Below are 25,992 nucleotides of genomic sequence, written 5' to 3'. Positions count from 1 at the left end.
TACGATCTGCCCATCTTGGACAGGCAGATCGTACTTGCGATCATCGCAAGCCCGCCCCCTTGAGGGGCGGGCTTGCGATGACTGCAATGAGGGGCGGGCTTGCAAGCACGGCAAATCGGCAGTGTGCGCGTGCGCACACCGGCCCGTTCGTCAGTTGTCGAACAAGCAGGCCACTCACTCGCCGAGAATCGTACGATTCCCGGCGGGTTTTCCAGCCCGCTTGTTCGATGGAAGACGTGCGACCGTACAGTAGAACGGTCGCACGCCTTCCATACACTACGATTCTCGTACGGTCGCGGGATTTCCCGCGATTCTCGTACGAGAATCGTACAGTGTATGGGCACCTTTACAAAGGGTTAAAGATCTAGAAGCATTGTATGTTACAGACAGAAAGTTAATTGCATCCCCAGTCTTTCTATGGGCACATCCAGAGTTTCATGTCACTTTGAATTTGTTGAAACATGTTTGTGGTCTGTCCAAACGTCTGAAAAGTAAGAAATATATATACCGTATTTGCCGGCATATAAGACGGGGTTTGAGACCCGAAAAAATCGCCCGAAAATCGGGGGTCGTCTTATACGCCGGGTATACTTCGGTATACTGTATGTAGCTTCGGCTACATACAGTATACCGCGCTGAGCCAATCACGGCAGGCTTTGTATTCAGTAAATACAGGCTTTGTATTAAAGAATAGAAAGCCTGCCGTGATTGGCTCAGCGCGGTAGTAGCTGAAGGACGGAAGATGGAGGACGCTGCTGGGATCCTGGACAAGGTAAGAGACACTGTAATCCCAAGTGTGGCTCAGGGTTAACACTTATGGTACTGAAAATTAACCCCGAGCCATACTCGGGAATACCGCCAAGGAGGTTAGTAAGTGCATTTAAACATTGTTTTGGGCTATACTCGTCTTATACGACGAGTATAGCCCAAAACCTATATTTTTACACAAAAAGTGGGGGGTCGTCTTATACGCCCAGCCGTCTTATACACCGGCAAATACGGTAATGTTTTTATTATTTTTAGGTGTGCTGCTGTGTGAATAGGAACACATAGCAAACATAGTGGACTTTGAGTGCAAAAGTGGAAATATATTTTAAGCTTTTTAAGGCATTTTGATGGTTGAAGTTGTTGAAAGATGAAAAGACCACAGGATTCAGCATACCTAGAGGATCACATTAGCTACTATAACATTCTGGACCTCAAGGGAACCTGATCAAAACTGGGCTCATAATCTCTCATATCTTGCAATTGCTTCATGGCTGATGTGTCCTAGAGTGCTCGCAGTGTTCCCTACAACATGTATATCAATTATAATATTAACTGGTCATTACAGGCTGAGGATACAATTCTAATCTGTGGTTTTATTTGACAGTGAGTGAATTATAGGGGAATAGAGAGAAAAAGAAAAGAAGATATGAACCCTGAAGATATACAAAAAAAACTTACATATTCAGTATGAACAGGCTGCATGTATTATGTTCCCCTATATAAAGGAAAAAGATATATATATAATTGGATATAAATGTGTCTGGCCAGTGGTAGGGTTAGCAAGATCTGAGGCAGTGATAAAATAGGTCCTAATGTATAAAACATACATCTCTAGCCAAAACATTAAGCTTTAGCAATCTATGAACTGCTTTGATATCTACACAATAATGACTGATTTTGGGTTTAACCCTTTTGCTGCCAAGCCCACCAGAATGCTTTACACCCCAGCTGGCCACATCATTTTTGCAATTTTGGTCCCATTGTTTTGATGCTTTATTGCTGCGTTGCTAGCATTTGTAAACGATATATTTTTTGAAAGCACAGGCCGAGTAAAATAAAACTATGTTCCTACTAAATTTGAAGGCCCTGCGATAATTGTGCAAATGTTTATCAAATCAATATTAAACCGATAAAAATACACAATTGAATTGATAAAGCACACTAAACTTAGTATCAGTGCACAAAAAATACTTTTCTGACTAAATCTAAAAGATAAAACTGTATTGAGTTAATGAATATCAAATATTTGTAAATTTTTTAATTGATCCTTTTTGGGAAATGGTAAAAAAAAATTAAGAACACAAAACTGTAAATAAGCAACTTATGTTAAAAATCGTTTGTGCACTGTACTGGTGTTGTGGCAAAATTATACAGGCGTACATGTAATTGCAACACAGCATACCACATGCACGGCAATGTGTCATAAGGCGCAATTTAAAATGTACAAATATTTGTTATTTTTTAACTCCATACAGTTTTATCTTCTAGATTTAGTCGGAATTTTTTTGTTTTTTGTGCACTGATACTGAGTTTAGTGTGCTTTATCAATTGAATTGTGTATTTTTAACGGTTCAATATTGATTTGATAAACATTTACGCAATTATCGCAGGGCCTACAAATTTAGTAGCACTCTATTTTATTCTACCGAGTCTGTGCTTTCAGAAAATATATGTAGGGTCTTTCTATATGTTTTGGGGGTGTAGCTAGCAACGCAGCAGTTGAAAATCAAACCATTGCAAAAATTGCAAAAATGGTGAGGTGTAAAGCGTCCCAGAGCACTTGGCAGCGAAAGGGTTAAATCCAAAGTTTTACGGTTTTCACTGGAGCAGGAGGTAAGGGAACATCTTTCAACAGGTATTCCAGAATCCTGCTGCACTCCTTACCGGGTATCCCTGTCAGCGTGGGTTCTAGATGTGACCGCAGATGGCGCTGCCAATACTGAAACTTGTTAAGTATGTCACCAGCACACTATATTGAAGTGAAGAACACGTCTGTTTATTGACGCTTCATGTCAAAATTTGTTTTGACATGAGACGTCAATAAACAGACGTGTTCTTTACTTCAATATGGTGTGCTGGTGACATTTTTAACAAATCTTTCAACAGGGACACCTATTTAAAATAGAGAGCTACTATCACTTTGTGTGATCTATTATACTTAGCAGTAATAATGCATATTGTGGCTCCCCTGTTCAGAAAAAGTGGGCCGCAGAATGCAGCCTGCAATATCATACAAAGTTCTGTCTACTTGGAGGAGTGCCTGTCATGTGACTTTTACAAGTTGCATGACCGACTCTCATCCCAGCTTTTTTTTTGTAAACTCCCCTTTCATTATTTTTTCATTCTCTTCAAACTCTCGAGGGCAGTGGAGCCCAGTGCACATTTCTAAAGCGATGCTGCAGCTTTTTTTTTAAACAGATTAAGTATTGTATTGTGAAGTAGAGATGATTGCTAGGCATGATTCATAATTCTGAACTTCTTCCTTTTCACCTGGATGTACTCTTCAAGTCAGTATTATAGGCACATATTATTATACTCAATCAGCATCTCTCTTTAGTTTCAAAATGAAAGAAAGACGCTGATTGGTTGCCATGCACAACTGCTCCAGAGTTTATCTGCTCTAGTTTTGATAAATCCCCCTGTCTGAATGCTGCTAGCTGTGTTCCCAAAGTGCGTCGAGTCTCCACCCGAAAAAAAACCTCTCCCTACAGAACAGACACTGATCTCTTCACGGATCATAGAAAAGTCTGTAGTGTACATAAACTTTTTAACATGATTAGTAAAGTTCATGGGGCTCAACAGGGCCTGAGGATTCCAATTTGTTCTGTGCCTGGAATATTGTAGGGGAGAGGCATTGTTTTAATGGTAAGAGAATGCAGACTGAGGATATGAAAGCTTAATGCTATGCATGTATATGGATTATTATTCCTAATAGGTGCTCCAACATGACCCACAGTTTAAGGTACATTATATGCCACTTCTGGTCTACTTTTTATCTTTCTGATTTAAATGACATGACAAGTAAACAGACTTTTTGCAAGACTGCATTGGGAGAAGTTAAAGGGTATTTAACCGCCTCCTGGCCGGTCGTTGTAAGAAAACGGCCGGCCGGGAGCTTCCGGGATGTAACGGCATGGTAGCCACAGCACGCGAGCAGGAAACTACCAAAATTTAAAAACAGGCAGCAATGCCTGTTTACATAAAAGCGATCAGCCGGCGATAGATCCGTCCGGTCCCCTCTCCGGTGTCAGAATGTGGAAGTGATGTATATTACATCACTTCCGCATTCTTGTGTCACTCAGCTTCAGAAGCGGGAGAGAAGCTGATGAAGCAGATGTCTGCTTCATCAGCTTCTTTGGGGATCCATAGGCGACATTAGGAGTCTTGGAGACCCCTGATGTCTCCATAAAGAGGACCTGTCACATCTCTTTGCTATCATATAGGGGGGTTTCGTAGCCCCCTATCATATAGGGGGGGTTCTTAGCCCCCTATGTGATAACAATAAAGTTAAGTGGAAAAAAACTTAAAGTTGCAAAAAAAAATTAGTCACACATAAAAAACAATTTTTTTTTTAAAGTGGCCACCCATACCTACACGCGTGCAAACATGCGTCGGGTGCAAAAACGATGATTGTGCCCATTACGCCGCACATGTTGCATATCGCCGCAAACAGACGCAGTGAGAGCAATAATTCTAGGGCCATTAATCACTGATAACACTAAACTGATGAGCAGTAAAAGCTTTTAAAGCGTTGCCTATGGTCAATTTTGGGTATGGTAGTTTTTTGCGATTTTGCGGGTGCGCACAATTTTAAGGCTTGTTATGTTTGGTGTCTATTTACCCGACGTGACCCCGTCTTTTATATTTTACCAAAAAATTGGGTAACAATAAATATATCATAACGTAATGTTAAAAAAACCTTTTTTTCCAAAATTTTCAGTAATTTTTTCTTAATATAGTAGAAAATAAAAACCCCTGTGGTGATTAAATACCACCAAAAGAAAGCTCTATCCGTCCCCATAAAATGGTATAAAATTCATTTCAGTACAGCGTTGCATGACAGAATAAATGTCAGTCAAAGTGCCATAGCGCTAAATACTGAAAAAATGGCCTGGCCAGGAAGGGGGCGTAAACACCTGGCTAGCAAGCAGTAGATATATGCAAAAAAATTTTAAAAAAGTTAACACAAAGGTTTAAACTTACCTGTGTCTCTGCCGCACGCTCTAAAATCTAAAGGATCATGGGGCGGGCACATGTGCAGTACAGATCTTCAGCCGGGAGACGAGGAGAGACACAAGGCAAGTCAATGCAGGCAGCCCAGCAGCGTGCACTCGCACAGACTCTGTGGGACACAGAAAACTCAGCAGTCAGCGCTGGATAAGAGACCGGCACCAGCACTGGAGGGACTGCTGAAAACTACAGGAAAGAAGAAGATGATCAGATCTAGAGGCATCATTTAAGGTAAGTTCCAGTAGAACCAGGTACGATTGAACTGAGTAACCCTGTGACTGGCAGAGGCTAAGAGATCCTCCATCCTGTAGATCTCTCCCACCTTCGCCAGCCACAGTGAGATTGGAGGAGCAGATGTGCGCTTCCAGTACAGTGGTATGCACATTTTTGCCGCACTGAGTAAGTGCACTAGGAGGGATCTCCTGTATCTGCGAAGCGGCATTGGAGCTAGATGCAGGAGGTATTCAGCCGGATCGGACCCCAAACGAACCCCTGTCACCTTATGGCAGATCTCCGCTACTGTACCCCAAAAGTCCCCGAGCTTCTGGCACGACCAAAATATATGCAGCAGGGTCCACTCCTGCGTCTGGCAATGGAGGGTTTTTTATGGCAGCTGTATACTATGCAAAGTTATTATTTTGGAGCCTTTACAGTCTGTTTTACTTTCTTGTGAACTTTATTTCACAGATCCGTTATGCTGCTCAGAATGAGAGACATACACATAAGATAACTGTGTATGGTAATGTTACCCATGCAAACATCAATGGCCTAAAGCCTTTCACCAACTACTCAATCACAGTTCATGTGCTCAATGGCAAAGGTGAAGGCTCAGAAAGTGAGACAAAGACCATCAGAACAGAAGAAGGAGGTGAGTTCACACAGATACAAGTAGCAATATAGCTTAAACTCAACCCTCAATAAGCCCAGCACAGCAATGCAAAACAATGCAGCACCTGGTAAATCGAAATCTGCTAAGATACAGACCATTGTGTATTTTCTAATTTAAACCCACTGTAGTCTCACCCACAAACATTGGTTTATAAGAGGGGGACCAGACAACGCATTAGCATAAAAAGATGCTGGGTTCCTAATCAGAGGGACATTTGATTAATCTGGCTGCACTAAATTCTATAAAATCAAGATTGAAGCTAATAACCGCAAACCCATGGATTTTCCTTAGCTGTATACTCCACCCATCTTTGCTTTGTCTCCTTAACTAAGATACTTTAATGACAAAGAGCATATGCTGAATACATTAACAATTAAATCAGTGAATAGGGAATTTTAAATGCTTGCAACAGGTCAGTGCAATTGTAAATGTTTCCCTTATATAATTCTGTCACAAAAGATTTATTGAAAAAGCAGACAAACACAACACAGACATTATGATGATAAGACAATACAACCAAAACAAATATTAGTGAAAAAAGAATAATAATAAATAAATAAAGAAAGTTCTATAGACTGAATCTAGCTGCATGCAGTTGTGCATATCAACTTTGAGAGCTAAAAAAATAAATATATATCCATATATATCTACATAGATATATATCTATACAGCATATATATTAGGGATGCACCAATATATCGGCCACCGAAACATATCGGCCGAAAATGGCACTTTTGGCTAAATGCAGAAAGTGCCATTTTTCTGCCGATACATCGGCGCATCCCTGCTTTCTTTCCTCCCCGCTGGGCACTGCTCTGTGTCCCAGCGGGGAGGAGATAAAGCGTGACAGCCGGCCAAGCGCTGCAGGAGGAGAGCACTGTGAGCGGCCAGCGTCTCTCCTCCCACACCGCTCAGCCTCCTTTCACAGTCCGGCAGAGCGGTGTGTGGGCGGAGACAGCCCGCGATGTCACAGGAGGCTGAGCTCTCCTCCCTGCTCCGCTGTCTCAGCCTCCTGTGACAGCTGTCAGAGAGGAGAGTGAGTGCAAACACTCAGCGATCAGTGATCGCTGAGTGTTTGTACATAATTGAGGACATGGTATGTTGTCTATATCCTCAATTATGAATGGATGGGAAGTGATCTGTATCACCTCCTGTTCATTCATAGTTGAGGTTATAGTAAACACACAATGTCTTCATGTTATCAATGAACAGGAACACTCATAGAGGCTTCCTGTTAATTTATAACACAGGCTGCAGAAAAAGAGATTGAGGACTTTGTGTCCTTTGATTTATCTATACATTTAAATATATCGATATATAGATATATAATTTCCTGGTGCATCATTTGGCAGCACACCATGGGTTAGGATTTCCAGTTCATGTGCCTCCCTTTTGGCATTTCTACAGCGCCTCGCACCTTCACAAAAATCCTGCTTCCTCTGATTGCAGATATCAGACTTCAGAAGATTTGTATAAATCATTATTTGGACGACATCCTTCTCTTGTCTCGAACCCGCACAGAGATGCTACAACATCAACGAATTGCCATCTCCGTACTACAACAGTTCGGGTGGATGATCAATTTTAAAAAGTCCAATCTATGCCCATCTCAGAGGATGGTATTTCTCGGAGCTCTTCTCACCAACCGATACCAACCGAAACTCAATATCTCTTCCACGAGAGAAGATCGATCTTATCTGTCTCAAAGTTTTGAACGCTTTTTCTTCACATTGGATGAGTGCACACAGGTGCCCTAGTCTACTCTGTTCGCTCTCCTCTAACATCAAGATGGTCAGATGGGCCCATTGGAAATTGAGGACGTTCCAAACCAATTTCCTCAGCCAATGGGACAAGTGGCACCTTTGTCAGAGAATCATCCTCAACACAGCCATGAGGAACTCACCATGGTGGTGGACTTGCCACTGGAATCTTCAGTGCCACCATCCGCTCTGCCTACCACGCCCTAGAGTCATCACTTTAGATGCCAGCCTCCACGGTTGGGGTGCCCATTGCGGAGACCGCACGGCTCAAGGGCGATGGTCCTTTCGACCTCAACATTCTGGAGATTAGAGCGGCTTTCAAAGCCCTCCAAACCTTCGGCACGGTTATTCAACACCGCACGGTACAGCTGCGGATCGACAACAGGACCGCAGTCGCGTACATGCGAAACCAAGGTGGGACGCACAGTCGCTCTATGCTTCGAGAACTGGAACCTCTGGGATCTGACTGCAATCTACCTGCCAGGAGCAGAAAACTCCCTAGCAGATTTTATGAGCAGGTCCACCATAGCCCCCATGAATGGGAACTGAATTGGGAGATGTTCAACCAGATCATGGCCAACCTCAAGTAGACCAGTTTGCATCTCCCCAAAACACCAAAACCAAATTGTTCATGACTCGATTCAAGTGCAACCAAGCAGTAGCAACGCATGCTCTGACCACCAATTGGTCTTTCCACCTATGCTATGTTTTTCCTGCCTACCCTCTAATACAGAAATTTCTCCAGAGAGTGACCACCTTTTCCGGGACGGTAATAGCCATCATCCCCTTTTGGCCCAGGAGACCTTGGTTCCCCTCTCTCCTTAAGCTCTGCTTGGAACCCCTTATCCCTCTCCCCAAGCGCCACAACCTTCTGAATCAGGGCCCCCTTTCTCATCCATCTCCAACAGCGTTGAACCTAATGGCTTGGAGGTTGAAAGGGCAAGACTCTCCCATTTAGGATGCTCCCCATCTGTGATCTCAACTCTTCTCAGAGCCAGGAAGGGCTCCACGAATGCCACGTACCAGAGGGTATGAGAAAAGTTCACTGAAGCTGCGGCAGACAAACACCTTAATCCCTGTTCCCCTACAGTTAACCATGTTCTTAATTCCTGCAAAGTGGTCTAGAAAGAGGCCTTAGCTGGAACTCACTCAAGGTGCAAGTTTCTACCATCTCTGCTCTCTCAGGATCCAGATGGGCATTGGATCCATTAATTGTGCGGTTCTTGAAAGGGTGCCTGTAATGATCCGTGCAAGCTTGGTCAGAAGTTTGGGATCGCAGCTGCCAAGGTAGGTGGAGATGGTTCAGGAAGAGGGTTCACAGTCACACTTTAGTGTATTGAGTGAAGTCGGAACCCCTGTCACATACACCATCAGACTAGTAGTAGGCTTAGTAAAGACAGTTCAACTTTCACAACCAAAATTTGAACAGCATTGGGGCCTGATAGGATTTGTAGTTCGTATTCACTAGTTTACTTCACTAGTGATGACAAACGTAGATAGCACTAGAGTGAGGTTATGATTGTTACAGTCCCAAGTAAATTATGGCACAGTGGAGCACAGAATTAGTTATAGTCACTAATCCTGAACATAATCTCCCTTGAGTATTGACAGTATACAACAGTCCTATGCAGCAGTGAATTAAGCAGTGATTCAGTGAGGAGGATGTAAGGTGAGCTTCCCACCAGGTATTAGCATCAACACAGCACTAGATTGCAAACATGTGCTAATGGTTACTTGCTGTTAGGTGAGAGAGTCCAGCTTGCCGTGCTCCTGAGTCCACTCTGCCAAGGGTCCAATGGTGATGGTGCCAAGTATCAAGTAGGCTGTAGAGGACAGTATCAGGTAGTGTCCCTAGATAGCTTGCTTGACGTACTACTTTGCTAGAACACCGAGCAAGTGATCAGCCTACGTTTTTGTAGGCAGAGAGCGGTGTTTGGGGGAGGAGCCGGAGACGAGACCCGACCCGAGCGTCTCCTAGCAACGGGACGCCGCTGGGCCGAGCCCGCCCCGTCATCACACTGGCTCAGCTGACGAGCGGAGGGAGGAGTGGAGCGCTGAATATTGGCCGCCCGGCAACGGGATGCTGCTGACGGGGCCGGCCTCGCCCTGCTATCTGGCTTCGGGACGGTGTTTGTCCCTGACAGTGCCTCAAAATCCATCCCCCGATTAAGCCAATGTTCCCTCAATGGGATCTATCATTGCTTCTGGGTGTGCTGGCACACGACCCCTTTCACCCATACTCTGATGCCTGGAATTTGACTCTAAAAACCACTTTTCTCCTAGCAATTACATCAGCAAAACAAGGTGTTAGCGGTAAAAACACAGTTCTGCATTTTCTTCCCGGACAGGGTTGTTCTTAAGACCCTTCCACAGTTCCTCCCTAAAGTGAGCTCCCCCTTTCACCTCAATCAGCAAATTGTTCTACCTACACTTATGACTGCCAAAGGTGAACCTCACACTCTCGATGTGGTTAGTACCTTGAAGTGCTACAGAACCCTTTCGCTTTGTGGATAACCTGCTCATAATCCCATGGGGCAGCAAAAGGGGACAAGCGGCATTGGTTAGAACCATAGCGGCCTGGTTAGTCAAGCTCATCAAAAAAGCTTACTCTTTGAAGAACTTGAAACCACCTGAGGAGATAAGGGCTCATTCCACGAGGGGTCTAGCAACATCCTGGGCAGCCTGCTCGAAGGTCTCAGCCGAGAAGATTTGCAAGGCCGTGTCCTGGTCTTCAAGAACTACATTTATGAATCACTATAGAGTGGATCCCACTCTTCTTACTACAGCCGAGTTTGGCAAAAGCATTATCATGTCTGGGTGTTCACATATCTAATAAAATTATTTTTTCTGGCATGGGAGGGTTCCCATTGTGATTGCTAAATCCCAAGGTGTGCTGCCATGATGCCCCACGAAAACGGAACATTGTATACTTACCTTCCGTAATTTTCTTTTCCTGGTGCATCATTTGGCAACACACCTCCTTTCCCTCCCTGCCATGGCTTGTGATTGTTACTAGAAAGAGTGCGGCTAGGAGGAGCCTAAATTTATCACGTGTCCTGTGGGGTTAAGAGGGGTGGATCTTAATCCATGAGGTGCTACCAAATGATGCACCAGGAAAGGCAAATTACGGAAGGTAAGTATACAATTTTCCGTTGTATATGACCTTGGTGTACCATCCTAAGATTGTATTCGGGCAGTAAAGAGACTAATTTAGACTAGAGAACAAAGAAGGAGGAAAGAGAATAGAACAAAAAGAAGGAAGAGGAATAAATAGGAAAGGGGAGACGAAAGGACGAAACAGACGTAAGAGAACAAGGAAATGAAAAGTCCCGAGGGGTCCCTTACATATTTATAGTAGATCTGTAACCTTGGTTTGGAAAAAAGAACAATCACATAGTGTATAGCAGGCACCATCCAGTTCTATAACTTACATTTAGCCTTCCTTAAATCCTTCAGAAGTGAATCCTTCTTTAAATTTAACCTAGCGAATAGTTCAACCACGATGTCTGAATTCATCCAAAAATTGTAGCCATGACAGAAGTCTCAGAATGCAGGGGGTGCAAGTCTGCCTCCACATCCTCTCCTCCAAAGCCTGTTTCTGAATTCCTGAGGACTGCAGTTACTTCTGCATAGTCAGCCGAGGATGAGGACTCTTTTTTATCAGGGAAGTGGAACAGGACATCTGCAGACATAACTCCAAATACTATTTCATCCTTTATTGGCACAGTTTGCATATGCCAAGACCTAGAGCTCTCTGTGTCAGCTACACCTAAGGTTAGTAGTCTGGGTTCTCTAAAAAGTCCCAAGGCTGTTAAAACACTTCCAGTGCATTCCCTATTCTAACCGGTCTTGTATAGTGATTGGCCTAACCTATATAAAGTTTTACCCAGTAATACCCTATGAAGGGAGGGGTTCCTAAAGAAGTGGACAGTCCCTGTGGTGAACCTGGCTATTTCCTTTCTTAACAAGACTCTAACTGTCCCTTTTTAAAGACTCCATGTTTAAAGACCCAGTGGACAAAAGGCTGGAAATCCTTTTTATGGCCATGTTGTCCATTGCAGGCCCTGCTCTGCAACCTGGTCCTATACTAATGGATCCTTCTATCCTCCAGCAACTGGAGCTCATACCTATGGTCCAACCTTGTGCTTGGATATTATACACCAAATATCCAGAATGGGCCTCTTGATACACTTGCGAAGAACACACAGTCTGGAAGTTCCACTGAAAGTTCTGCAAATGCTCAAGCAAGTCATCCTCACAATGAGTGGACACCCCCTCTTGTCAGAATGGGGGGACATCTGTTTCAAATGTTTGGGTCCACAATATTGTATAAAACTACAAACTGGAGTATCATTCTCTGCCTCAACCCTGCTTAATGTTGTCAAACTTGCCAACATCCCCACAAAGTTTGGGGGACTTCATGCTGCTTTGATGCAGCTCCCCTCTCAAGGGGTCATAGCCATTGTCCCAGAAAAAGCAGTGGTTTCAGTGTTTATATTCAAATCTGTTCATCTTCTCAAGACAAAACTGGGATTCTTCTCTATACTAGATCTATAGGTTCTTAACACCTACCTCTGGGTACAAACATTTTGCATGGAATCCGCTGACTGAGCAGGTTTGTCTCTAAATCCAGGATACCTCTAGCCTTCACAGTAAATGATCTGGGGACTCTGTGGGATCAGTTGAATCTCATTTACGCCTTTCCTTTTCTGAAACGCATTTATCCTCTGCAGATTCCAGATAGAGGGTGTTCTGGTGATTCTCATCACACTGAACTGACCTAGGAGGATGAGGTATTAGAACCTCATCAGGCTCCTGTCAGACTCTCTGTGGGCCCTTCCACAATATTCTGTCCCAGTGTGTGGATTACTCACTTGCTGACTTTAATGGCCTGCCTGTTAAAGCCCAGGTCCTGAGGGAAAGGGGCCTGTCGGATCCCCTTTTTCCCCCTTTGCTTCTCACTCCTTTGTGAAGGCCTCTTGTACACAGTATTGCTCATGTTGTGTTCCCCAGGGACTCTGTGGGATATCAGACTGGTTCTTTAAAAACTACTCTTCGAACCTCTGTTAGCTGCCTTAACCTGTTAAGAGCCCTTTCTTGTGTTACACAAGGACAAGGTTGTTTCAGGCCCAGGGCCTTTTTTTTCTTAAGGTGGTTTCTTCCTTTTACCTTAAATAGTAACATCACTTTAAAAATATAAAAATTAAAAAAATCTTTAAAACATGAATATAGCATATATAATAGTCGCACAAACCATTTTGTATTTTAATGTTATTAAGAATTACCTTTCCATTTAAAACTGTATCTACTGTAAAGTTCTAAATGTGTCAAAAAATATTCAATGAAATATGGCGACCTGGAGGGGTGTGCGGAACTCCTCCAGAAATGTCACTTCCTGCTTCTGTGATTGGCTGACTTATTTTCCCAGACGTTTGCACTAAGATACAAGTATAAATGTTGGCATCCCTTGCAGTAGACACTACACCTTTCCATATTATAACACGGGAAGCCCACCAGCTGATTATAATGAACCCAGAACCTCCATACTTTAGAACAGAAACAGGTAGGAAACTGCAACAAAGTTTGTTAAAATCCTTGCAATGATTACCTCGAGAGGATTGATGTTTTTCTCAAAAGTGGAATTACTCTATAACTAGAACATTGTTCTACCATCTCTCTGTTCTGCTCTAAAACATCTTAAGAAGATGTCCCTCCATTGTCTACATAAGTTATGCGCTGTTTGAATTTATCTCTCAAAGCTCCCTTTAGGCAGTTTGACTCTGTCATTCCTGAAGGTCCCCATTGGAGATAGCCAGCTTCTTTAATAAAGGTTTCAACCATGCTAACACTGTCCCTAAAGCACAATTAATTTGGTTATAGCCAGCTTCTTGCTCCACAAGTTGCCTGTTGAACCACCTCTGTTAACCTATTGGTTTTTGTTGGGCTTGTTAGCCTTTTGTTTGCTCTGTTGCCTACCCCTCAGTTGGACTGCTTTTGGACATCCCAGTGTACCTGAATAATTCCTCGTGTGTCCCTAATGCACGATTCATAAAATAGGATTTTTTACTTACTGTAAAATTATTTTCTACTAATACATTAAAGTGATATTAAAGTCAAACAAAAGTTTAAGCTATTTCAAATGATGGATAAATCACTTACAATAGATACTGATCTTTGATGTTTAAATGTTTTAACTGCAGAATTAGCTGGTTCAATGAGCCCTGGCCCTAATAGCCTGGCAGGGCCCTATAGAGTCAATCTTGTGTGTGCTAGTAAGCTGTGTGTGTTTCCACAAACACACAGCAAGGCAAGCCATTCTCCTGCTCCTCCTTCCTCCCTCCTCACTTCTCCACACTATTAGATGGGCAACTGCTAGAGACTGTGCTTTCCCTCGTGATCTTGTATTGAACAAGAGTTGAGAGCGTTAGAGCCAGCTGTTAGAAAGCATGACTGTTAAGTGTATGGGCAAAAATGTAAAGAAATACTTTGCTGGGCAATTTATACTTGTTTGATCTGGAATCATTATTATTGATCATTATTACAAAGATTTGAGAGTGTATTACTACTTTAAGGGATACAGGTCCCTCCCCTCGGTTTTGTGACAAAACTAAAGCATTCTGGAAGTTGGAGGGTCCTACTGCGCAATTTTTTTTCAGCTGTCCAATTTCCTGAAGGCAGCAGCATAGCCCAATGCACATTAAGATTTCTTTCTGTGTCCCTTAATGTACTCAGAGAAAAGGATTTTACAGTAAGTTCTAAAAATCCTATTATACTGCTTGAGGTTAGTGGCTCATCACATGTTCCACTGAAAAGTACTTGGGTGCTGGTCCAGCTTGTTGCACTTCAACAAGGAAGGAAAATTAATTACAGCACTGTGAAATGCAGCAACTTTACATTTTGAAAAGGTGCTTTTTAGCACAAAACATGTCAGAGTTGGCCCATGCTACTATTCAATAAATAGGAAAGGTTGCTGCAGCCAATAGTTCGGTATTTCATTTTTTTTCCTTCCTCAATACAGGTTGCCTTTTTAAGGTTATTGTGAAGTAGCCTACAGATACCTCTCTGTTCCTCCAGTGCTTTCAGTGGAGGGGGTGGGCACGGTTGACGCTGGCTCTAGTGAGACAGAGCAAGCTGTCACAGTACATCTACTCCTACAAGAAGTAAAGCCAAAAAAAGTTTGCCTTTACTTCTCTTTTATGGAGAAACAAGACTTTTGTTTGGTGAATGATTGGAAAATGATTGTATTCTTTTATGCAAACCATAGATAAAAACATAACAAAACTTTACTTTTTCTTCTTTGCTTAGTATTCTATTTGTCCCATTTAAAATGACAAATTAAATTAAGATTCCTGGTAAATTACAGTATATACAAATACAAGTTTTTTTAATGTTGTGTTTTTTTAAAAATGTGACTGAAACAAATTAATGAACAAACTAAAATAAAAAAAGTTTAAATGATAATGGTTAGAAAAAAAAATCAAGAAAATGAGAGATGGGGAAGGAGTTAATAAGTTATTAAATAGGAATAAATATTAGAAAAAATGTTTTCAGTCATTGAAGTACACAGGAATTCAGGAACTCTGAAACAGTCATGTTATACTACTGTCTACAGGAGGTTTGGACACTGGAAAACAGAAATAAACTGTTGAATGCCAACCCATATGTAACACTTTTTATTACCCCACCTCTAACCATCAAGCCGTTTCCTAGGAAGTTGGAGGCCTTTCCTTTTGAGAAAAAGTCTAACTTTATTTTTTCATTTTATTTCTTTTCAATCAAGATATTCAATACACTGTAGACATTTTATTATTTGGTGGCTTCAATCATGACTGCAATAAACACTGATTGAGCTAGTCTCTACATAGCAACTATCCGGATCAGGGTATACACAGCAACAGCTTTGGAGGCCGTATCTGGACTGCACTGGACTGGAATGTGACCTTCCGGAACTGGGCTCTGCATTGTTGCTCTTTGCAGACTTTCATGTAGTGTTTTAGTTAGCCAAAGAGCCTTTTCCAGGTCAAGAGTCATGGTGTGACCCTGTCTCTGAAAGTTCACTTAGTGAGAAAGTACGGACGCTCTGAGAGCTACCTCACAGTTAGTACTGTTAGATGCTATTTTTTAAATTTCCTGCATCTGCCATTTTTACTGCGGTAAGACCGTGGAATTGAACACTGATGTCACCCTGGAGTGCTGCATGTGCATGTTCTGCATTCTCTTTCCCATTCAGCCTAGAGGAAGCACCATCCCGCTGCTGCTCCTGAAGCAACAAGTGGATCTCCAGTCTCTGGTTCCTTTCTACTGCCCACCTACAGTACTTCGTCAGCTATGGCCACCTGAAACTCTCATTATCACCAGCTGCCCAGGTTTGCGAGTATTTGAGCCCTTGGCTCACATTGGGCCTAGTTGTGTCATGACTATTTACAGTCTCCTCCAATTGTTTTGGATAATCAAGGAGTTGTTTCTAGCCATATTGATGCAGTGCACCATGCTTTTGGAGAATCAGCCTGCTGATATTGGCCTTGAGTCATTTAGAGATCTTGTAGCTGCAAAGAACTTTCCACTACACTCGTTGCTTGAGGACATCCTCTATGCAGACTGTAAACATCTTGAGTGGTCATGAGCCCCACCTGAGATTGTGCCAGAGCATTTCCCCTTTGAGGTGGGATACATTAATAGGTGGTCCATGCCCAAAGGGAAAGCTCCAGTGATCCACGGTAACAGAAATACCATCAGAAAGGTCAAAGGTATACTTACATTTTTGGACTTTACTGATAGAAAGTTGAGTTCCCTTCTTAGATCCCAGAATGAGTCCACTGGTTTGACCCTCTGACCTGTGTTTTGCCATAACAATCTGTCAAACCAGGTGAGAAAATGATTACGCTCTTAAGAGGGAATCCTTCCACTGCTGGAGCAGATGTCTGGAGCCTTGTGATTCAGCTGTGAGAGTTTATTACAAGCCTCTGAACTTGTGTCCTGCAGAGGACTGATGTCTGTGCAATGAGTGTGGGATACTGATGAGACTTCCAGGGAACAGCAGATTTGTCTTCCGTTAAAGGAATGTCATCTCTTTGGACTAGAATTTGGCACTTGGCAGTATGTTTCTTGCAAAGTGCAAGGGATATGCAGAAAGGCCAGGGGAGCCCTGTCCCCTTACCTCTTCTGTGTTGTGAACTTGCAGATCCTCTGAGTCTAACTCACACTGAGATATCTGCTAATGCTGATCCTCAGTATTTCTCACCTTCTCTCCCAGGCTGCTTCCAAGATTCTGACCCCTCAGTGTCCTTCAAGGACACTTGTAGTTGTTGACAGCATTGGGCCTTATGACCACCCTAGTACCTTTTCATGGCATTTCCATAGTGGGACCTTCCTTGAAAAGGGTTGGTTTTCTGGATTCTGATAGCCAGAATCCTATGAGGGTCCAAATCCTGCAAATTTCCACCAGTTGGAGCCTTACATATACACTATGTAGTGTTGATAACTATTGGTCACCAACAAGCGAGGCTGACCATTTAGCTCCTTGCTGAAGTTCTCTTCACTACTGGTAACGGTACTCCTACCTCCTTCTGATTAGAGGCTAGTGGGTACTGGAGGCTTGTGCTTGTTACATTGCCTCTAGCTACTTGTTACTTTTGATCTTGCTTAGTCTCCCCCATTGTATTCTGGAGTGTGGAGTCAAGGCGAGAAGTACAGGCAGACCATATGGATTAGGATGGATCTGATGTTTCCTAATTTGCACCCTCAGTCTTTTAGGGTCTGTGTAATTATTTCCCCCCATCATGGGATAACCTCTGTCACCTGCTTTTCTCAGGTCTGGAAATCAAATCCTGTTCCCTGGAACAAATGGTGCCTTCTTCTTTATGGGAGTGCTGTGAGTAGGTACCTTGACCTGCACCCTGTTGGACATCACTTTAGTGCTGTAAAACCTTCACCTATGGAGAAAAGCTAGGAATTCTCCCTGTTACAGGGCAAGTGATATGGTCCCTACACAATTTTGGTCATCTGAACCTCTTCAACCTGTTGTCTCCATTCTGGGGATGAAGATTTACAGCATGCACTTGGGTGTGCTTTTTTTCCTACTTGGAAGAGGAGAAACCAACACTGGGGGGTTCGGTTTATTTGGAATCAGGACCTCCTACTGTGGCTGATTTGCAGCTTGTATGCCCAAAATATCTTCCCTTCCTGTGTCTTTAATTAGGATATTATAGATAGACCCCGCAGGGGATTTTCCCTGACAGGTTCTAGTGACAACACTCGGTGATGATCGGTTTGATGGACATATCAGCTCGTGTTACTGGTTTCTGGTGTTGTTGCAGTTGTATGGGGTGGTTATCATCCTACTCCTGTCTTTTTTGGTAGGAATACTTTTCACGACCCTTGTTCCCTTTCAGTCTTTATGACTTATGGTGGTTCCATTGGGGTTGTCTCTAACTCCTTAGGTCTTTGACCATCTCTTTGTAGTATTCTTTTACATAGTCCGGTATCTTTATTATCTCATACTAGATTGCAAAGTTGCCCCAGACAACCCTACTTTTTTATGCCTTACTTTCCTAAAGTATAGGGTCAAATGTTTAAGACTTCTGCCTTTTTGTCATCATTAGAGCAGTTGCTCTTACTTTGTAGACCTGTCTGACAATTTTCTCTTAGATTTCTGTTTTGAGAATGGAAAACCTTCCAGTGCTCTCTTTGTTGACCATTCTTGTTGTTGGACTGTTCTCACTGTTTGGGTAGTAGGTGTTTCTCCACCTGTTGGTAGTTGCTTTGGCTCACAGCTTCTGCCAGTAATGACTCAGTGTCCTTTGAGGTAGTCTTTCCCTTTGGAGGTGATTTTTGTCATGGTTTGGTCATCAGGTTGATCCTCTGTGATCTTCCCTGGGTTGTTAAACGTTCTCCTATCCTGTTGGTAACTTCACCACTTCTGGTTCAGGTACAGGCATTGGTCCTGGTTGTTACAGACGGCTCCTGGTTCTGACTTAGATTCGCCAGTGGCTGTTGCCCTAACCTCATTTGGGCAGTACCAATGCTGCTCAATTACTGAATTTCTGTGTCCCTCAATGTCCAATAAAGAAAATAAGATTTTTGTACTTACCATAAAATCTTTTTCTTAAAGTTAATTTAGGAACATGGTCCATGTTCTTCTGTGTTTATTAGCCTTATTACTGCTTGCTCACAAAACTGAGGCATGACGGTTGAAGGCAAGATTATATGGGGCAGTTTTTTTTCCAAATCTCCTGTAGGCAGCAGTATAACATGATTACTTAACAATTTCTGAATTCCCTCAGTGGCCTTGCAGAAAAAATTTAACAGTAAGTACAAAATACCAGAATTCTAAATATAGCGTGCCAGTTGGATAAATGAGTATCATAAGGACCAACATAGCATTCCTGCAGGAGTTGTTTCATCAATCTTCCTTTAGCGCTGGTAATGTAGCAGCAATTTCTACAAGCAGGGTAAATATATCAGTCCTATTCTTTGTTTGTCTATACCAGATACAGTAGGTTATGTACTAACATTAAGCATGTGTCAACTAACAGTGAATCTCAATATATTGTTCAGCTGCATTATATATCTAAATAAATGTAAACCATCTTTTTTGGTATTGTATGCAGTTCCCAGCCCACCTTCTGGATTACATGTTGAACGGCTGTCTGAAACATCTCTTGCACTGTTTTGGGGACCTCCTGAACATCCTAATGGAATCCTAACAGGCTACAAGATTTCTCATCACTTGGGTAATTTTTGTATATCTAGGTTAAAGCACCATTTTTGTTAAATTCATCTTACTTATAACTAAAGCTGGCCATTCACCTATAGATTTTCTGCAGATTTTCTATGGTCAGATGGGAAAAGTGCAACAGATTCCTCCATGTACGCTACACTGCGTGGATGGAGGAATCTCCCACTGGGCCAAGCTTCAGTACCTTGCTAGTCGGCCCCGCTGGCTCTCAAAACACCTGAACAATGCCTGCATCAAATCAGTTTGTTCAGGTATTTTGACAGCCAGTGGGGCCGACTAGCAAGATACTGAAGCTTGGCCCAGTGGGAGATTCCTCCATCCACACAGTTTAGCGTAAATGGAGGAATCTGTTGCACTTTTTCCATCTGACCATAGAAAATCTGCAGAAAATCTATAGGTGTATGGCCAGTTTAAGGCATGGACTTCTATGCAGGTCCACTATGTGCACTGAAAAAGCAAGTTTGCCTTCCTCTGGTTCATCACATTTAGTTTACCTTTTTGCATTCTTAACCATATCAGTCTATGTGTAATAAGAATAGTTGGAAATGCCCTTGAGTAATTAATTATTATTATTATTACATAGTATTTATATAGCGCCAACAGTTTGCGCAGCGCTTTACAATATAAGGAAGACATTACAGTTACAATACAATTCAAGACAAGATGGTAAGGAGGGCCCTGCCCCTGAGGGCTTACAATCTAAAAGAGGAGGGGGAAATGATACATGAGGTAGCTGTGGGAATGAATTATGTGAGAATGTGAAGGTTCAGTGGTTAGGTTGCGGTGGGATAGGCTTCCCTGAAGAGATGAGTCTTTAGGGAACGCCTAAAGGCAGTCAAGGTGGGAGATAGATGGACAGGTTGGGGTAAAGAGTTCCAGAGGATGGGAGAGACTCTAGAGAAGTCCTGGAGGCGAGTATGGGAGGAGTGGACAAGGGAGCTGGAAAGCAGGAGGTCAATGGATGAGCGTAGGGGACGGTTAGGGTGATACTTTGAGACAAGGTCTGAGATATATCCGGGGGCGGAGTTGTGGATGGCTTTATAGGTGACTGTTAATATTTGGAATTTTATCCTCTGGGTGAGTGGAAGCCAGTGGAGGGATTGGCAGAGGGGGGATGCAGACACTGAGTGGTTGGTAAGGTGAATGAGTCTGGCAGCTGCATTCATGATAGACTGAAGGGGGGATATCCTGTGTAGTGGAAGGCCAATGAGGAGGGAGTTACAATAGTCAAGACGAGAGATAACAAGGGAGTGTATGAGTAGTTTTGCGGTGTCATTGGTGAGGAAGGGGCGTATTTTTGAGATGTTACGAAGGTGAAGGCGGCAGGATTTGGATAGCGATTGGATGTGGGGAAGAAAGGTGAGGTCCGAGTCAAGGATGACACCTAGGACCTTGGCATGAGGGGAGGGTTGGATAGTTGTGTTATCAATCACAACTGAAATGTTGGGGGAAGGTGCACGGGGTGGAGGAAATATCATGAGCTCAGTTTTTGAAACGTTGAGTTTTGTTGTGAGAAATGTTGTGACATCCAGACGGATATGTCATTTAGTAGATTAGTGACACGCAAGGACACTGAGGGGGAGAGTTGTGGAGTGGAAAGATAAATTTGAGTGTCATCTGCATAGAGATGGTATTAAAGCTTCCAATCTCCAACTGTTATTTGTCGGCCAGTAAAAGTCTTAATCAGACTGGTGGCTAAAGGGTCATACAAAGAGTTCATTTTGAGATATATTGTCAAATAAGGCTTTGTGTGACTAAATTGCTGAATGTAACAGGGTTAATTATTTTAATTATATTATATTACATTACCCATATTATGCAGCACTTTACAGGGAATTTTATTTATAACATCCTTCATTTTCCCAAGTGTAGCTTACAATGCCTAGTCCCCTGGTGCCAAACACATGGGGCCCTCTGGCACTTGCTGTGTGGCCCTTTGCAGACCCCAGTAGTCAGTAGTGGTCTTGAAAGAATTAATTTGCAAAGCGACATGTAGCATGTCCCCAATCTGTCTGTCTCCTACAGCATGTCTCCATTCACCAACCACACCTATTGCATGTTCGCAATCTCTGACCATCTCCTCGCTCATGTTAGAAGTCTGTTGTAGCATTACATTTACTGAATATTGTTTGTGGCCCTTTGGTGCTGTCAGGGCCACTGTTGAGGCCCCCTGTATCTCATAACTTGACAACTAGTCTAAGCAGATCCCTAGAGCCAGTTTAGGAACAAGACAATTAACCTACCAGTATGTCTTTGTGAGATAAAATTCCTGTTAACAGGGAGAATGTACAAGGTCCATGAAGAAACAACCTGGTTGGTGTTGAAGTTTTCATGCATTGGTGCGTGTCAATTTAAATGGGCCAATAATGAGTTTCAATGCATGAAAAACATATCTGCACTTTATTTGTACAGTGGACCATTCAAAATGTATGACAATGCACCACAAGGCACATATACTGCATGTTGTGATGCACCTTCCTGGCCTTCCTTCACACCCACGTACTTATTTATATATTGACATATGCATAACTAAGTACGTGGGTGTGAAGTAAGGCCAATTGTAGCCACAGGCAAACCGTCAAATGCACTATTGAAATCTATCTATCTATCTATCTATCTATCTATCTATCTATCTATCTATCTATCTATCTATCTAGATATAGATAGATATATATATCTATCTATATCTAGATAGATAGATATTTCTATATATATCCATCTATACATATACACACACACACACACTCTCTTTACTGTTTTACCAACCAAAAAAAGTGTAATACTGTACAGCCAATCTTGTGATTTACACAGTGCTGTTTCACTGCACAGCCAGGCATGTTGCTTATTTCTTTGGTTCAGCAGTTCAGCTTCTTATGTTCTCTCCATCTCCCACTTGTTTACTGGTCAATGAATCTGCATCATAACCAGGAAAAAGCAAAGTTGAACAAAGGAATTACCAATGTGATCTTCCTAGCTGATCAATGTGGTAGCTTGTGTAAAAGATTAACAATTCATCGTCATTCACAGTCATTTATTCTGGAACTAATGTTTACATCTGCCACCTCTAGAAGGTTAAGCACTAAGCAAAGAAAGGGTGCATCCCTATGTAGTGGTTAAACCCTGCATGTTCAGTACAGCATAAGCTCAGTTTCACTTAGTGTCCTGAGGAGGTAAGACATCTCTCCCCAGCTCTTCTGGATTAAGATTTCAAGCTGAAAATTCTATAAACAGCTGGCAGGGTCATACTTGACCGACAGATTCTAGATACTTACCCTAGAACCCTACAATGCCAGTGTCATACCAAACCCCCAGATTCAGAAATGTACTGCATGAAGTCTTCTTCACCTTTGTGAGGTACAGTACCAGGCCCCCAGATTCAGAGTGTATACTTGGATCAGTGTTTATAACAGACTCCCAGATTTGGTTATGCATTGCATGACATGTTGTACCCCCAGAGTCAGATATCCTCAGTGTTTTATACCCGGAACAGTGTCATCCTGAACCCGATCACATCCTGCACATAGAGTAGATAGAGAGCTAAAACTGTGTCTAAACCTTCCTTTAAAGAAGACATTCCTTAAAACACAAAGGACAGATTTACACTATTGAGTTTCAGTAATGTGTGCATTACCGCAAAATGCGTTATGCATAACACCCCAACGCACCTTGCATTGCGGTGTGCTGTGTTGCTAAAAATAGAGCATGCACCCTTTTTGGTGCATAGGAGCATTAGGGTGCCCATTCAAATGAATAAGCTGCCTTAACACAGATGTACGGCATACACATGTAATTGGACCCTTATGGACTATTTAGCAACCAGTGGTGGTTATGACAATAAACACTTTGGTCAGGACTGTGTAAGGCCTCTTTCACACTATCCAATCGGGAGAGGATCTGTGCACGGATCCCCTCCTGATTGGAGTGGTACAGATCAGATGTCATCACTGTGATATCCATGTCCAGCCAGTTTTTTCCTCCATCTTGCAATGGAGGAAAAATTAGAACTGACAAGACCCCATGTCGGTTTACAGGGAATCGGATGTAAATAGACATGTGTCCGTTTACATCAGATTACCTCTGATCCAGCATGATCAGGTCCAGCGAAACGGAACACTGTTCCATTTGGTTTTCCGGACATGACCAAAACCGGGGGCAACCAGATGTAAACGACTATCCGTCGTTAGATACAGCTAACCGTTGACTTACATTGGTCATCTGCATGGATCCGCCAGAAAAACTGACAGGTGGACCTGATTAGACCGACCGTCTGTGAACAGCCTTATACAGGTGGCGATTTAGGTGACCATACATCGTGTGAAATTCAGGCAGTTTCCCAAGAAATTTGCACAGAGGGTGCTGTTGTCGGCATCCTTTAGGCCTGCATACCATGATCGAAGGAGCCGGTCGGAAAGTCTTTGTTCAGCCTACGGGTTGAAGAAAAAAAATAGAGCAGTGTATGGCCATCTTCAGACTATAAAGGTTAAAGACTTTAGTGCCTCTGCCAGGAGTGCAATGACTAGTCTGAATCCCCAAAGGCCAAAGCACTCTGCTAAAGTCTTTTCTAATCATCAAAAGTTTGATAGTATCCTAATTAGTGAAAGCAACCAGACATGCCTTTCTCCTCTAAGTGGTTTTCCACCCGGTTAAGTAGTGAACAAAACCATCTTCATCTAAACAAGGAGACAGTGTCACAGATTATACATCCTTTAAGGATTTGGCAGAAAATAAATTGAAGTCCCTCTGTAGACTTATTTTTAGAATTCTTGCTCTGCTCTCAGATTTTATTGCACCTGGTTTCCCAGCATGTGACTGAAAGTCATGGGTGGGAATTTATCAACGCAATTGCAACAGTTTTAGCCTTTTAGATATTTTTTTTAATGTAAATATCTGTTTAGCCTCTCCTTTTAACATGTGCGCCTGTTTTGACCAGAGCTGGCACTATTTGTCCGATAACACGTGTATTGTGTGTGTTTTGCAAAAGTTTGCAACTGTTTACATCTGCACTTGTCCTGCGGCTGTCTGAACCTGGAGCATCCCCTTACAAAACAATTGTTAGTTAAGAAGTCCCCATGACCGCTTCTTCAAGAAGCGCCAATTAAGCTTCTTGCCTGGAGTTACGAGTCTTCTTTCCTTGAGTCTATTTAATCTAATTTATGAACAACATTATACTACCAACATATATCCAGTGCAAATATATCCTATGCAACCATATGCGAGCAGGGCAGCCTTCAGAAATTGTGGGGCCCCTTACACAGCTTTATGCCTGGGCCCCCCTCCGCACCGCCGCCCCTACTGCCGTCACACTGAGCCAGTCACATCAGCTCTGGACAGAGGAGCTTACATTGCCCTCCCACAGTCACATACTATTATTATACATCTATATAGCTCTGACATATACCGTTGTGCTGTACAGAGAACACTGAGCCAGTCACATCAGTCTCTGTACAGAGGAGGTGACACTCTAATGTCCCCTCCCCCACAGTCACATCAGTCTCTGTACAGAGGAGCTTACACTCTAATATCCCCCCCTCAGTCACATCAGTCTCTGTACAGAGGAGCTTACACGCTAATGTCCCCCAACAGTCACATCAGTCTCTGTATAGAGGAGCTTACACTTTATATAGCTTCTCTCTATCTCTGCAGCTGTTAATAGGGTGGTATTGAGGATTTTGGGGTAGACCACTATAGCGCGGATAATCATTTGTTTTGCTGATATATTTACATGTACCCAATCTGCCCCTATGCAGGATACATTTTGTTACCAGTGCTAATAAAGATGCGGGCACAATTTTTTCAGTGGGGGGCCCGGGACCACAGGGGCGGTAGGCCCGCTCTCCCTGTATCTACAGCCCCTCCCTCGCTACCTCTTGGCACTTGTCTGTGCCGCTGTCAGACTAGGATAGTGATGGCGAATGTTTTAGAACCCGAGCATCCAAACTGCGACGCAAAATCAATTTATTTATCTCAAAGTGCAAACACTGCAAATAACTTTAGTATTGCGTTGCAGTTTGGGCGATTGGGTTTAAAAAATGTTCAGCATCATCACTGCCTCAGGCAAAATAGGCAAACACACAAATTCAAATATGTATACACTCATTAAAACACACAAATCACACATTAACAACTTGCTGCCTGGAGCAATTTCTTACATTTGCACACATGATAAAATCTGAATTTTTGGCTAGAAAAAAAGCTTCAAACCCTCCAAACAATTATATATTTTCTGAAATCAGAGGCCCTGTAGAATAGAAAGCTGCTAGTTGAAATGTTTTATGTTGCACAGTATTTGCGCAAATGTTTATCAAACAAGTATTTTTAGGATAAAATACACTAAAATGAAATTTAGTGCACAGAAACAGAATATAATGGCTAATTTTTTGATAAAATATAAAAGTCGGGGTCATGCCTGGGCAAATAGATACCAAACATGTCAATCCTTAAAATTGCGCTCGCCCGTGAAACCGCAAAAAACTTCAATACCTAAAATTTCCCATAGGTTAATCAGTTTAGCGCTATCAGTGATTGATGGGCCGAGAGATATTGCTCTCACTGCGACATTCGCAACGATATATAACGTGTGGCACAATGTTTGCTTTTGCACGTAGGCG

The 25,992-nt window shown here is 42.6% G+C and overlaps 1 protein-coding gene across 1 annotated transcript in view; it reads left to right on the top strand.

The window, feature by feature from the left end:
• LOC108800287 (neural cell adhesion molecule L1-like) overlaps positions 1-25,992 on the top strand; it is a 219,567-nt gene that overhangs the window by 88,094 nt on the left and 105,481 nt on the right. The window contains 2 exon segments of the mRNA XM_018572262.1: positions 5,686-5,866; positions 19,257-19,379. Coding sequence (XP_018427764.1) covers positions 5,686-5,866; positions 19,257-19,379 — 304 coding nt within the window.

The sequence above is a fragment of the Nanorana parkeri genome, unplaced genomic scaffold, assembly GCF_000935625.1.
Source record: "Nanorana parkeri isolate BGI_ZX_2015 unplaced genomic scaffold, ASM93562v1 scaffold1981, whole genome shotgun sequence".
In the NCBI taxonomy this organism is placed as follows: Eukaryota; Metazoa; Chordata; class Amphibia; order Anura; family Dicroglossidae; genus Nanorana; species Nanorana parkeri.
The sequence above is the reverse complement of the archived record's forward strand: the minus strand, read 5'-3'. Positions and strand labels throughout refer to the sequence as shown.